Here is a 15,862-nt window from a genome sequence, read left to right on the forward strand (position 1 = left end):
ATGGGGGAGGAGGGGAACAACCTACATCTGACATTTCTCTTTTCTCCCCTCAAACTGGAAAAGGAGCCCAGGGCAGAGGAGGGGAATCTGCTACTGGGCTAACTCTGTCATGTTTTCCTAAATTATCATTACTTCGTCCCTATAAATGATGGGCTTGTCTGACTACCTGCAGCTGTTGACCAAACCCTTCCCTAGAAGAGCTTTGAAGTGTAGACCCAGCACACAGCCAACTATCAGCTGTCTGGAAGGCTTCCCACAAGCAAAGTCTTCAGCAGCCTTGGTGATGGCTGGCATGTGGGGATTTGGCTCAGATCTGCTACTTGTGTTAGAGATTTAAACAAAATACACAGGCATAAAAATACAGGTGCATTCCTCCCTGGGACTTCGATTTCTTGCTTCCTATCTCCTAAGCACTTTGCAAAATATAGTCTAGAGGACTATGATTGCTGGCCCTAGAATTAGAATTCTGGGATGCTCGAGCAGTAATCTTGTCTCTTTGCCACATCTTTAGGGTATTCGTTTCATAATGAAATCAAAGCAGTTAAGGAGCAAGAGAGAAATGATGAAGAAAGGGAGTAAGGAAGGTAAGGGTTCATATTTTCTGGCAGCCTTCAAAACAAGACAGAGTCTCATCTGTCTGGAATGTTTTAGGTGTGGACATGCCTAGGGCCAAGGGGATGAACTATATGTCTTTTTCAGCCCTAGGAAATCAGTGTTTTTCTGTTTCTACCCTTAATTGTTTATTTGGTCTTTAAAGGGAACTATTCCAATGAATGAATATCATGCTCTAAAATTTAGGAATAGTTGCCTTTCTCTAGAAGATGTTTTGTAAAGAAGTTTCCATCTGAGCATTATGGTATTCTTCCTTCCATGTCACTTCAATTAAATTTCAGAAACATGAATTACATGCTTTACAGGCAGCATTGTGCCAGGGAAATATGAAGTTCAGACAAGACACTGAGTCCTGCTCTCCTAGAATTTATATTTTGGCAGGAAGATAAGATACATATACAGATGGCTACAGGACATGCTGATAATATCTCATACTCTCTGTATAAGTTCTGTTTTTCTTGTTTCACTAGGAGATGAATCTATTAGTAAGGTATAAAACAAAGTTCCTTTTGAGGAGGCAGCAAAGACCATTCATTACCCATTGGAGGAGTCAAGGGAACCTTCATGGAGATGGGATCTGAGTTGGACTTTTAAGAATGGAAGATTATTTTTGTTTGTTTTTCATCCTTGATTCTCAAAGAGGACTGATGACATCATTAGAGTGATATCTTGGCATGCAAGTAAATTAGACATAAGTGAGGAAAGCTGTTTAAAGTCATCAGCCTCACTCTGTCCTCCAGAGTCATCGGAGTCCAGTGGTAAGACATAGGTCAGGACAACTAGCAGTGGCCCACAAGAATGAAAGAAATTCAGTCTATCATGAGGGACTATGAGGACATTCAGCAGTAGAGAACAAGACCTTAAAGATGGGAATATAATAGTTGTGTTTAGGGGAAAGAGATTATAGTCCATTTGGTTGCAGGGTAGAATATACGGCAAAGAGTAAGATGAGTTAAGACAGGATTGTTAGGCAAGGGAGTGTGGCAATAACTGGTAGACAACAGGGAGCCACTGAAGATTTTCCACCAGAAAAGTGGGAAAACCAAATGCATGCATTATGAAGATTAATCTGGTGTCATATAAAGAATGGACTCATGGGACTATGTGCATATCAGGGGAGGAAGGATAGGGTAAAGAGGCAGGAAGACCTGTTACAAGACTGCTAATAAAATTCAAAGTCTTGAGGGATTGTACTGTGGAAATAGAGAAGGTATAGTTGCAAAAAGTAAAGGGAACTGATTGCATCTAAGAAGGAAAGAAGAGTGAAGGGTAATGACACTGAGAAACAGCAAATTCAAGAAGAGGGGCAGGTTTAGGGAGAAAGATATTTATTTTGTGATGCACTGAGTTTGAGGTGCTGGTGGGGCAACTGGGTAGGGAAAGATGCCCTGTGCTCAATTAGAGATGTGGGCCTGGAGCTTCGGGAAAAAATCAGGCACAGATTCTAGAGCTCAGAAAAAAAAGTCAGGCATAGATTTCATATGTCTATAGAGGTAAACCAGGAGATTTCTAGAGGGAGAAGAGAGACTAGATGTAAAGACAAAGCCTCAAGAAATATTCTCCATGTTTGACCTGGTTTGATTAGTAGGTGAAGAGGGGAAATAAGCTTGAAGTGACGACCCTTAACAGGTGGCTCCCTGAGAATCAAAGAGATGGCAAAAACTGCAGGCGTCTTTTTGATCTTTGACACCACACTTAGTAAACTTCCCCCTCAAATTAGTAGGCCTCTTACTCTCCATCTACGTTGAAAACATACTGAAGAGAAATGTGGCTTATTCGTTGGTAGAGCTGAATGCCAGAAATGTAATGTGTCATTATTACAGGCATTAGCGTAGCCTTCAAAGCCTTACATAATCTGGCTCCACTCTCTATCCAAACTAGAGATTTTCTCCCAGTCCCCTAAAATGGGGCAGCTGGGTGCCATAGTGGATAGAACGCTAGGCCTGAAGTCGGGAAGATCACAGTTCAAATCTAAACTCAGACACTTACCAGACGTGTGACTGTGGAAAAGTCACCTGACCCTGTTTGCTCAGTTTCATCATTTGTAAAATGAGCTATAGAAGGAAATGGCAAACCACTCTAGTGTCTTTGCCATAATTAGTAGCCTAGAATTCAGCGATTATTAATTTAACAATATAAAAACAAATATTTGTATTACATCACATAATTTGGCCAAATTCTTTGAAGCTCTGTTGGTTATTCCTGATATTCAGTGCTTCGATAGAAACGTTGTAGAACCCTGGATTTGAAGCTGGATGACCTGGCTTCCATTCCTTACATTGTTGTGTACTATCTTATTTTTTAGGCAAGTTAGCTTTTGGGGGCCTCAGTTTCCTTATTTGTAAAATAGAAGAGCTGGACTTCCTGAACTCTAGAGGCAGCTAGATGGCTCAGTGACTATGGTGCTGGGCCTAAAATCTGGAAGACCTAAGTTCAGTCCCTTAACTAGTTATGTGACCCTGGACAAGTCATTTTAGCTTCTTTTTGCCTCAGTTTCTTCAACTGTAAACTGGGGATAATGACAGCACCAAGCTTGCAAGGTTGTTGTAAAGATCAACTGAGATTATATTTATAAGATACTCAGCACAGTGCCTACACTTAGTAGGTGATATATGTGTGCATGTGTGTGTGTGTGCACACACTAATTCCTATTCCTTTCCCTTCCTCTTCTAAATTCTTCCCAGATTTAAATGTATGATCCCATAAATACTAAGGTTCCATTTAGGAAATTGTTCATTAGATGGAATGAAAAGAAAACAGGCATTTATTAAGTTCCTACTGTATACCAGGCATTGTGCTTTACAAATATCTTATTTGATACACACAACCCTTGGCAGTGGATGCTTTCTCAATAGAGGAAACTGAGGCAGACAGAAGCTAAGGGATATGCCTAGGCTCACACAGCAAGTAAGTGTCTAGCTATATGTATATATATATATATATATATATATATATATACATATATATATATATATGTATATATATATATTGTTCTAAGCTCCTCTGTCTACTTTATTCTCAAGAAATTATTTACTCAGTGGAATAATCTGACCATATTTTAAGAACCAGACATCCCTCTCTGTGGTAGTGCTATTTCCATGTTTCACCAGTAGGTGGTACCTTGCAGCGTGACTGCATGTCTCATGACCATTAGGTGACTGTGCTTTAAAGAGATAAGCCATATCATTAATGAATCAGCTCCTCCTTTGTTACTGCTGAACATTTTCATAAATAATACTTGGCCAAAGCTTTCATGAACTAGCCATCCAACATTCACTCAACAAACATTTATTTCATGCCTGCTTTATATAAGGAGCTCTGCTAGATGGTGCGGGTACAAAGACAAAGACGGCACCAGTCCCCATCCTCAAAACGTTCCATTTTACTAGGAGATAAAACATGTACGCAGATAATACAAATTCAAGATAGTTTGAGAAAGGTGATTTCCCCCCTGATAACTAGGAACATCAGGAAAGTGTTTATTTAGGAAATAATGTCTGACCCAGAAGTGAGAAGTGGATGCATTCCAAGGATGGGGAAACCTTTATAAAGGCAGAGAGATGGAAGGACTAATAATGCAAAAGGTGAATTTTTTTTTAATGTAAAAACAGAAGTAAACAGAAGTCATGTCTAGACACTTCCCTTCTGCTAAGGTCCTTGGTAGTCCCTCGGAGATAATAAAACTTCTAATCGAAGATTCTATAGAGCTGATATTTAGAGAATTTCTTTCATCAGTATCTATCTTTGTCTCTGTGTGTGCCTATGAGTATCCTATCTGGAAGTGCACCTTAGCTTAATTACAGCTGATTTTCTGAAGCTAGTTGGACTCCTCCAAATAGATAGCGTGTTTAAAGGTCAGTTCTCAGCACTCCAATTTTCATCTCTAACTCAACTAAAACTAATGAAAGCATGTCTGTTTTTCCGTGTCTTCTTACCTCCCTGACAATTTAGTTCAATCAGGAGAAAACCATGTACTAAAAGGGTATGTCCTTCTGACTTCTTTTCTTCCAAGTCTGTCAGGTCATATCTGGGCCAGGTTGGGAAAAGCTTCAGTGACTTGTACCATGAGTGCTTCTGAAAATATGGAATAGGTCATCCATTAACCTGTTTGCTAGAAACTTACAGACCCCCAGGATGGTGAAATCGAGCTGATTTTTGTGTCATAGTATATGTGCAACTTATTGTCAATAGATTAAAAACCCATGCAAACTAAATTGAATAGATATAAATTTAACATCCCACACATTTTTATCAAAATGGTATTTTATCTTCTGGGCAGTTTATCTCATAAACTAATGGAAAGAACATTGGATTTGGAGTCAGGAAGACTTGTGTTCAAATCCCTCTATTTATTAGAGAACTGTGTGGCCTGGGACAGGTCACTTAAACTCTCTCAGACTCAGTTGCCTCATCTGTAAAATAGGACTAATAACACCTGTAAGGGTAACAACTTCACACCCTCATTGTTAGGCTCAAAATAAAGAATATGTGTGGAATTATATATGTATATATATATATATATATGTATACATATATATGCGTGCGTGTGTATACATATAGATAATATTATATATATATATATTGCTACCTTTTGCTTTTTTTATGCCACAATTTTATCCCCTTAACACCCTCCCAACCCTTCCTCTTTTACACAAACTCATCTGATACAACAGTATCAGTGTAGTGTAGTGTAGCAGTGTAGACCATATTCCACACCCACAGTTCCCCTCTCCCTCTCCTCCTTCCCCTCACCCTCTGCATAAAAGAGCAAAGCTCCTCTAGAAATTCTAGTACCTGGGGCAAATTCACTGGATTTGGGAGGAGACAGTAGAGCATAGGGTCAATTCTACACTACGATGAGGCATTAACTCAGGACTTCATAATAGCAGCTTGGCCAAGTTCAAAGACATTCATTATCTTGTTGGCCATTAGGGAATTTTCTGGCCAAGGCAACCCTCAAAGACCATTCCTTCCTAAGCTGTAGAGGGGTTGTTAATAGAGTTGGTAAAGGGAGTACCATCATCTGTAAATTCCCAGGTTCTCAAATGAAATAAATGAATGAAAAAAACATTTATTAAGGGCCTGTTATGTGCCAGGAATTATGCAAGGCCTTAGGGATACAAATTTAAAAATGAGACAATCCCTGCTCTCATGGAATTTACATTGTAACAGAGGAAGGCAACACACACACACACACACACACACACACACATACACACATATACATATATACACATATAGGGAAATGTGGAGCCAAAGAATGGAGTTTTAGTCTGAGAAGTTGCAGACTTTAAGTTCCGTCATAGGGCACTTGATCATCATTCCCTTTCAAACAGCAATGGTAACACTGGACTGATTACTATTCCTAGATCAAAACATGGAAGAGGTTGAAGGGTGTGTATAGTTGGCAGTAGAAATAGGGAGGCCCTGGTTTCCTGGGAGAGAACTGGATACGATGGTCTAGGGGCTAGGAAAATACAATGAGGTGAGTTTACAGTCATATCTACACAAATTAGGATTGTTTTGTGTTCATCCTTCATCGCCAAAGAAGGCCATGCCATCAGAGAAATGATGACATGACTTGCAATTGACTTTGTTTTGAGTGAGGGAGGGCTGTGCAAGGTCACCAGCCTCACTTTTCCTCCAGAGTCATCTGAATCTAGTGACCAGATATTCATCAGGATGACTGGAGGTGACCCAGGATGCACCGGGAGACCTTGGGCCCTTTTGGCCATGGTCTTTGCAGGTACTCACTTAGGGTGAGGTAACGACCATTCATTGAACAGGCCTGTTTAAGAAGTAGCCTGGGCATGGCCCCTTTAATGAGGCAAAGAAAAAGAAAGACATCAGGCTGGGAGGGAAACAGCAGCAGTTACTACTGATAATCACTCTAAAGCCAGGAGGGCCCAGAAGAGCCCTTGGGCAGGGGCCCCATTGCTGTTCAAGCTTCACAAATTAGGACGTTCAACTAAAAGGAGTTCCAAAGATGAGTGCATTAATTTTTTCATAGAGAGAAGCTTAGCTGGGGTATGGGGGGGGAGAGATCAGCAATAAAGATGGAGAGAAGGGAAGATATTAATCAGTGAGCTATGTATTAATTAATCAATAGTCTGGATAATTGCAGGGCACATGTTGAAATAATGAACGAGAAATAAATTGAAAGTAACTGAGCAACTTTAAACCTGAAGGATAATGTGTTCAATTTCAACCCCCTTCTTCTAGCCCTTTATAGCCTGGTCCTCTCCTACTTTTTTGGCCTTCTTAAACTTTAATCATTTCTATATTCTCATTCATTCAGTCTCCTTCCTGTTCCTTGCACAAGATTATCCCTGTTCCATGGACTTTCACTGGCTACCTCTTTGCCTGGAACTCTCTCCTTCCTCATCTCAGTCTCCTGGCCTTGTCTGGCCTCCATTAAGCCTCAGCCAAAGTCCCATCTTTCACAGGAAGTTTTCTCAGTACCCTTGAAGGCCCTGAGATTATCTCCAATTTATCTTTTATGTATTTTATTTGTACAACATTTGCGTGTTTTCTCCTCCATTAGGCTGTGAACTTTTTGAACGTAGGGGCCAGTTTTGTCTCTCTTTACAATGCTTAACCCAGTGCCTGGCAATTGTGATTTGACTTCTAGGCTCTCTCCCAGTGGGTGGATCAGATAAGTCATTCACCTATCATCTTTAGTTCCTCTCCTGGTAAGAGTAGGATGAGATCATTTATTTCAAACATTGTGAAAAGTAACCTTCTTGCACACATAATATTTTATCTTTCATCCACTTTCCCTCATCAAGCAACTATTTATTAAGCATTTATTGTGTGCAAGGTCCCGCTTCTGCCTGCAGTTCAGGAGTTAACAGATAACCAAAGGACTAGACAGCTTGTGGTAGGACATCAGTCTTCCTCATCTTTCAGATGAATGAATCACACTTGATGATCTCTTTAAGACCCATTTATACACTGCAGGGACATTTACTGACACTTATGGAATAGGTAGCCCTTTTCTAGCAACCCTTGTATATATTTTCTACCTGTGTAGAATGGCAGGAGGACCTTGGATGCCAGCTGAAACTCATTGATTAAGCTCACAATTAAGTAGCACACGACAAAACTTTTTGTTCCCACTTTTTGTTTCTGGTATCCATAGTGCAACTGTAATCTTTTACATAGGAAGAAAAGTTTATTGTGAAGGCAGGGCAAGGAAAGGTAAGAAAAGGGCAAAGGAAGCAGCCAGAACAGATTGTTGGAGATTCACACCTACCCTATCCCTACCCTCAATAATAACTGTTGCTGTTTCCCGCACCCCCCCAGCCTGATATCTTTCTCTTCTTTGCCTTATTAAAGGGGCCATGCTCTGACTACTTCTTTTAAACAGTCCTATTCAATGAATGGGCATTACCTCACCCTAAGTGAGGTACCTGGATAGTCCTTGGCCTAAAGGGCCAAGGTCTCCCAATGCATCCTGAGACATCTCCAGTCATCCTGATGAATATCTGGCCACTAGGAGAAGTGAGGCTGGTGACCTTGCACAGCTGTCCCTCACTCAAAATAGTCAAGTGCAAGTCATGTCATCATTTCACTGATGGCATGATCTTCTTCGGCAATGAAGGATGAACACAACACTTAATAATGCCTTTCCATACCCAGATCCCACATTGATGCCTGAGATCCAGATGCTGCACAGACTCCCAGCCCAGGTGGTACCACCAGACTTCAGAATGCAGGCACTGGAAATTAATTAACAAGTATTTAAGGTGCCTCCTATGTCCTGGGCACTGTGCTAAGAATAAAACTGCAGCATGAAGGTCACAGGACCTTAGAGGAAGGGAAGTCGTGAAAGCCGTAGAAACCAGGGGATAGAAACAGGCACTCTATAAGGGAAAGGAAACACATCCCCTGATCCCCCCTTTCTTTGTGCCTAACCCCCATTACTCTGACTATAAAAGGGAGATGTGTTTCATCAAGATTGTTCATTGCAATTCCTTAGATTTTACCTGCCTTGGGCAGTTTTTCATCATTGCCCATCATTTCATCATACTGCTCTTCTGGTTATATTTCACTCAGTATCACTTCAGACAAAAGTCTTCCATGTTTCTCTGAACTCATATTTGTGATTTCTTATGGCACACCTAATATTCCATCATAGTCAGATACAATAATTCACAGGAACCCAGAATTTTAGAGTTGGTGGGAACTTCCATAGGCATCCTGCTCACCCCCATAATCAAAAAGGAATCCCGAATACAACATATATAACATATGGTCATCCAACTTCTGATTAAAGACTCTAAAGAAGGTAAAGCCACCACTCCCTCAATCAATGGGCACCCATCTCATTACTGGTTTTTACTGATATCACAAAAAGAGCTGCTATCGATACTTCATTAAGGTCCTTACTTTCTGCCATTGACTTCCTTGGAGAACATGCCATTAATGTATATTGGATCAAGTTTAGGGATTTTCTCTAGAGCTCCTTTTAGGTTGCAGAAAACAAAATTTTGTAATAAATGATATTTATTCAAAGCATTCCACTTTTATTAGTCTGCTAACCATTCCTAGCTGTAATGCAAGTATATTCCCTAGACTTTTCTTCAATTCTCCATTCAATACTTTATGAATGGAGAATCAAAGCAGTAGGATAGACAGCAAGATAGGAAGGAAATCATTGAATTGCCTTTTTTTTTAATAATTCATAATATCTTCCCATAAACTTCTCTTTTTTTATTAGTTTTAATAAGTATAACATGCCTATAGTATCTGGTGACCTCACTTCAATCTGTGCCTTAATTTTTATTGGATTTACAATCGCTTGAAGTAGTGAGTCACTAAGTGTCTTCACTCTGTACAGTATTCCACCTTCCCTCTCTTAAGCCTTTGTATAAATTGTCCCCCATACCTGCAATATACTTCTTCACTTCTCTTTCTAAGATTTCCTCACTTCTTTTCAGACTCAGCTTTTGTGGCATATCTTAAATAAGAACTTTCCTGACCCCCTCTGTTTTTAGGGCTCCCCTTACCTTGTACCAACATTACTTTTATTTCCCTTGTTCATATTTTTTACTTACCTATTTGTGGACATGTTTCCCATCAACCAATCAACAAACATTTTTTAAATGCCTATTGATTATTAAGCACTGTGCTAGGTGCATCAATTGACTATAAACTCCTTGATGGGTGGGGCATTCCCAATAGAATGCACATATTTTGTATTATAGTGTTTCCTTAAGTAAATAGAAGCTTCAAGGGCTCTTCTGGTTTTGTCTTTGTGTACCCAGTACTCAGCACTGGGCCTGCATATAGTAGGCACTTTATGCTTGTTAAGTGAATGAATGAATGTATGAATGTCTACCTGAAAATGCTTTGTCCTTGTACGCTGTTCTACTTTGACCTTGATTAGGGAGGGGTGAGGGGCTTCCCAGACCCTCTGTGCAGTCTGATTGGAAAGATTCATTCCATTCTTTGGAGGATGCTTTTTTAAAAACTGTGCATGTGCATTTTCCTGAGAGATGTGCCATGCTTCAGTCTATATTGATTTATCAATACACAACCTCTAGACGTTTAAAGGTCTCTCCCTTTTAATTATGCCCTTCTTATCTCCCTCAGTCCCTGAAATACATCCCAATATGCAAAGATTTAATTTTGTGGCAACCATTCTAAGCAGTTACTTATACCTATAACCTTATATGATTAATGAGATTTGGCTAAGAATTCTTGTTCTGATTGAAGTTCAAGTAGAAGTGGTAAAAGGAGGTAATGCATAGGTGCCTTTTTAAGCAACTGATACTTTATAATGTGTGTCTGGATGAAATGCAAGCCTGCTATAGCAGGAGAAAGTATTGGGTTGCAATGTGAGTTGCCTAAGGTCACGCAGTTTCATAGACAAAAGCAGGATATTTAGAAGCTAGGATGATGTGCTGTGCAAAGAGTGGACTTAGAGACTGGGTTCAGATCCCAACTTGAACACTTATTAGCTATATGATCCTAAAGTCAATTTACTTCTAGGAACCTCAGTTGAATTTGTCCCTAAGATAAGGGTTGGAGGCAACAGGGTGTCAATGGAAGGCAAGTCTTCTGCCTGACACAGACAAGTTACAGAACCATCAGAAAAAATCTCAGTGTCTCCAAATAGCTCTCTGTGGTGGTAAATTACAGTCTTAGTACAGTGCCTGACACATAGGAGGTGTTTAATAAATGTGTATGGACAGACTGGCTGACTGCTTTGAAGAGATCTGCATCTCTTTCAGCGAAGGGAGTTTCCCAGCAGGAGTTCCCCCTAAATGATGGAACCAGAGAATCACAGGTCCAGGCATTAAATAAAATAAAATAATGACCACAACACTGGCAGAGTTGTTGTGAGGAAACCACAGTAACAAAGCTTCAAGTAAATTGTGAGCTATTATCTCCTTTGCTCTGCAAAAACAGTAAAAACCTGGTAGTGATCAGCTAGATTGATGAGTAGGATTAGACTATTAAAGAGGGACAGAGAAGACACTTCAGGAAGGAGATGAATCAGCCACAAACATTCTTCTAAGTGCTTGCCATGTGCCTGGCATTGTGCTAGGTAATAATACCAATGAAACAATGGGTGGCTCTCAAGGAATACATATTCTCCCCGCCTACAACTGGTGTCCCTGTAGGCATGTACAGAATAATATAAAGATGATTAATGTGAGGTAGTTAAATATGAGGTAGTTAGGAGGGACGGTGCTAACTCCAGTGATCAGGAGAGGTCATGTTTAGAAAGAAACACTTGTTATGCATCTTGAAGGAAGAGAAGGATACTGAGGCAGGGTTATAACGTACAAAAAGGAAAAAAGGCATGCAGGAAATGTGAGTTGTTGCAAAGAAAAAGTAACAGCATGCAAAGTGCTTCACAAATCTTAAAAGGACTAATTAAATGAGTCATGGTTAATTAATATTATTATCTCACAAAAATCTAGAGACCTTCCTCTTTTGCATACGTGGAGTTGAATCAGTTCTTTTCCTGTAAAAGAAAAGATAATAGTTTGCCTTCTGAGGACATTAAGTTTAACTACTAGATATAAGTACAGTAGATTGTCTGGCTTCCAAGTTATTCTTATCAGTGAATACTTATCCTATGAAAAGTAGTGCATATGGTTTTATCTCTTCAGACTAGATAACTGTTTTAACTTGTGGGATCTGTAGAAAGAAGTTGCCACTCCATGACTAAGGTTACTTAGGTAAAAGATACATTTAAGCAATCAATGAAGAGATACTATCAGTTGATACCTTTTCCCAATTTATTCTTAAATCCAATAGCCTACAGGAGAGCACTGGTCACAAAGGTGGTATGTGAGTCTTCTTCTAAATGACAATGTGACTTACAAAGTAGATCAATGTTCACCTCATTTCCTTGGTCTGTCTGACCATTTTGTTCACCTTCCACAGTGAGTCACCTCTATGGATTCGGGCTGATGGATGCAGAAGCCATGGTGATGGAAGCTGAAAAGTGGACCACTGTCCCCCAGCAGCATGTGTGTGTGGAGAGCACCGACCGACAAATCAAGTAATACCCTGAAACAGACATATATGATGATAATGCCTTCAATTCTTTCATACATTGCCTTTTAATATCTGCCTTGATTAGCTGTCCAGGGAAGCTAAAGTGTCTTTCCAAGGAATGAATGGAATCTCAGGCTAATACATCAATGAACCAACAAAATACTTAGTAAATGTTTACTATGTGTGATGCCCTGGAGATAAAAAGATGAAGTGGAAAGAATTCCTGCCCTCAAGAAACTTATATTCTTTTTTTTTTAATTTAATTTAGCAAGCATTTACTTTCTTTTCCTCTCATCTACCTCCCTCCAATTGAAAGAGAGAGATGGGAACAGAGAGCAGCAGTCAGACAGGGAACAAGGGGGAGGGAAAGGTGAGGGAGATGAGGGTAGGAAGGAACAAAGGAAGGAAGAAAGAAAGGAAGGGAAGGAGGGGGGAGGAAGAAAGAAAAGATAAATATTCACAGTCAAGCAAAATAAATTCTCTCATTAGCCATATCTGAAAATGTGTTGTATCCTGAGTCCATCCCTTTCTGCCTGGAGGTGGGTAATACTGATCTTCATCATTGATCTTTTGGAATTATGGTTGGTTATTGCATTAATCATAGTTCATAAGTCTTTCCAAGTTGTTTGCCTTTACAATGTTATTCTTATTATATAAATGATTCTTCTGGTTCTGTGCCCTTTACGTTCTATAGCTAATGGAGGAACTTACATTCTAATGGGAGAGATGATCTGTACATAAGTAGGTCTATACAAATTGCACCGAGAGTAGATGGACGGTAACCTCAAAGGGAAAGGCACTAGCAGAAAAGGTCATTTGTAGAAGATCATGTTTGACTCAAGTCTTGAATGAAGTGAAGGACTCTAAGAAGTGGAGTTGAATAGACTGGAAAGATGGGAAGGGTCCAAGTAAGGAAGATCTTTAAATGCTAAAGGAATTTATATTTGGTTCTAGAATTAAAAGGGAAGTGCTGGAGTTTTACAGAGTGCAGGGCCTCTTTCAAAACTTCACACCATAGCATAGAGGCGATCTTGTTAGTCTGAAAGACCATGCCTTCTCCCTGTAGCAGGTTGTTTCAAGGAGAAAAGAATTCCAGTGTATATGCCCTACTTTGGACCAGGTTTTCTATTGTTCAATGATCAGCCTAGTTTAAGAAGCATACTCATCACCAAAAGACTAGCCATGAGGTGATGATTTTTTTCAGTCATATCAACTCAGGAAGATGATCTACTAAACTATGAAAAGTTTGCAGTTTGTCTCATTTGAGAGACTAATAAACCCCTGGGAAGAATTTATCCTTTAAAGAATGACTGCAAATCTTCTGAAGTTTGACTTTGCAAGTCTTCCAGTCTCATACTTTTTGTATCTGTTGGTGCAAGGGGTTAATTGTCTCCTCATTAAAAAGATTTGTAGGACTTAGAGTTGAAAAGGATCTTAGAGATTATTGAATCTAGTCACCTAACTTACAGATGACTAAATGCAGTTAGTGGCATCAGATGCTACAGAGATGCCACATTAACACACACTCTCTCCTCAAATTAACTTGTACTTATTTCTGTTTGTTGAATGCTAATCATAGAGTAGAAATACTACAGTATTAGCATCTCTACAATAGGTGTCTCTACTTTCTCTCTTCTTACTCTCTTAACTCCTTACAATCCAGCTTCTAACCTGTCCACTGAAATTGCTCTAGCCAAAGTTAACAATAATCTCTCAATTACTAACTCGAGTGTCCTTTTCTCATTCCTCAATCTCCTTGCACAGCAGCCTTAGACATTGTTGATCACTCACTCCTCTTTGATGCTGTCTTCTCCCTAAATTTTCTGGATGCCACTCTCTCCTGGTTCTCCTCCTACCTATCTGATCTCTCCTTTTCAGACTTCTTTGCTGGATTCCTCATGGGGATCATGTCTTCTAATCATAAGTGTCCCTCAGGGCTCTATCCCGGACCCTCTTCTCTTCTTCCCCTGTATTACTTCATTTGGTAATCTCATCAACTCCCGTAAGTGTATTTCTTTTTCATTTTTTAAAACTGAAAATACAATAATAAAAGAAAAAAGAAACAAATTGTAGACTTAAATACTAAAACAAATATGCAATCAGAAAAGAAAAGAAAAAGCATTGCCGTGTGCACAGCAGAAAGCAAGAGAAGATTCAAACAATACAGCAATAAGTTTCCATTTCAAGAAAGCCTGTATAATAAATTCTACACATTGTGTTCCCCATAGTTTAATTACCTCCCCTATTAAATCTACCTAGCTTTACCCAACCTCTCTGCTGACCTCCAGTCTCACATCTCCAACTGTCTTTCAGACATCTCAAACTGGATGTCCAGAAGATATCTTAAACTCAGCATGTCTAAAACAAAAATCACTGTCTTTGCCTCTTTGCCTCTCCCCTCCTAACTTCCCCGTTATTATCAAGGGTTATACCATGCTTCTAGTCCCTCAGGCTTCCAACCTAGGTGTTATCATCATCAACTCCTCATTATTTCTCACCCCTATATCCAAACTATTGTGATCATCTCTTGAACATGTCCCCTCCTCTCCTCTGATACGGCCACCACTCTGGTGAGACCCTTCTCCTTTCATGCCTTCAGTACTGCAATAGCCTGCTGGGGGGTCTGCCTGCTTCTAGTCTCTCTCCACTCTCATCCATCCTCTGTTCATCCACCAAAGTGATTTTCCTAAAATGTAGTCAGGTCTGACCATGTTAACCCTCTCTATTCAATAAACTTCACTGATTCCTTGTTACCTTCTAGAAGAAATACAAAATGTTCCATTTGATATTCAAAGCCCTTCACAACCTAACTCACTCTACCTTTCTAATCTTCTTACGACTTGTTCCCCAACACATACTTTTCAATCCAGAGTCATTAGCCTCCCGGCTATTCCATGCACAAGACACTCCATCTCTTGGCTCCAGGCTTTTCTCTGGCTGGCCACTGTGTCTGGAATGCTCTCCATCCTCTGCTGTGACTCCTGACCTCTCTGACTTCCTCTAAATCCCCACTAAAGTCTCACTGATTCGTTTCTGGGAAACCTTCTCTGTTCCCTCTGAATTCTAGTACTACCCTTCTTTTAATTATTTCCTTCTTATCCTATATATAGTTTGTTTGCACTTATTTCTTTGCCTGTTGTCTCTTTCATTGAACTGTGAATTCCTTAAGAACCGGACTGTCAGTTACTCCTTTTTGTATCTCCAGAGTTAAGTACTGTGTCTGTACATAGTAGGTGCTTAATAAATGTTTAGTGACTGAATGAATGAATGTAAACTCCTTGAGGGTAATGATTGTTTTGCATTTCTATTTGGCACCAGTGGCTGGCACATTGGGAGGGTCTCATTAAATGCTTGTGGAATTCTTTTGAATTTGCCTTTCAATATCTGTGAAATGATGCTGTTATCATTTTAATATATTTCTGAAGCTTTGGGCCAGGAACAATCAGGGACGAGCTTCATACTCTGAGGTTGATGGCCTGATGTGGTGCCGATTCTGGTTCTATAGGGGTAGTAACTGGCTTTGATGCTTTCCATCTGTTCCAGAACCATACGACCCAGCAGCGCTGTCCGCTCCATTTACAAAGCTTCTGGCTGCTCCGACAACCCCAACCACCATGTGAACTACCTGGAGCATGTAGTCGTACGCATCACCATCACCCACCCTCGAAGGGGAGATCTGGCCATCTATCTTACTTCACCTTCAGGAACCAGGTCCCAGCTTTTAGCCAACAGG

At 40.0% G+C, this 15,862-nt stretch overlaps 1 protein-coding gene across 3 annotated transcripts in view; it reads left to right on the forward strand.

Moving 5' to 3' along the window:
- PCSK5 (proprotein convertase subtilisin/kexin type 5) overlaps positions 1 to 15,862 on the forward strand; it is a 602,002-nt gene that overhangs the window by 352,419 nt on the left and 233,721 nt on the right. For 2 of the 3 annotated variants that reach the window (XM_072597475.1, XM_072597476.1), the window contains exons 11-12: positions 12,016 to 12,133; positions 15,673 to 15,861. In XM_072597475.1, the coding sequence (XP_072453576.1) occupies positions 12,016 to 12,133; positions 15,673 to 15,861 (307 nt within the window). Of the gene's footprint in view, positions 1 to 12,015; positions 12,134 to 15,672; position 15,862 lie in introns of those variants that run through there. The other variant, XM_072597477.1, reaches the window with a different exon arrangement.

The sequence above is a fragment of the Notamacropus eugenii genome, chromosome 3 (genome assembly GCF_028372415.1).
Source record: "Notamacropus eugenii isolate mMacEug1 chromosome 3, mMacEug1.pri_v2, whole genome shotgun sequence".
NCBI classification, from domain to species: Eukaryota; Metazoa; Chordata; class Mammalia; order Diprotodontia; family Macropodidae; genus Notamacropus; species Notamacropus eugenii.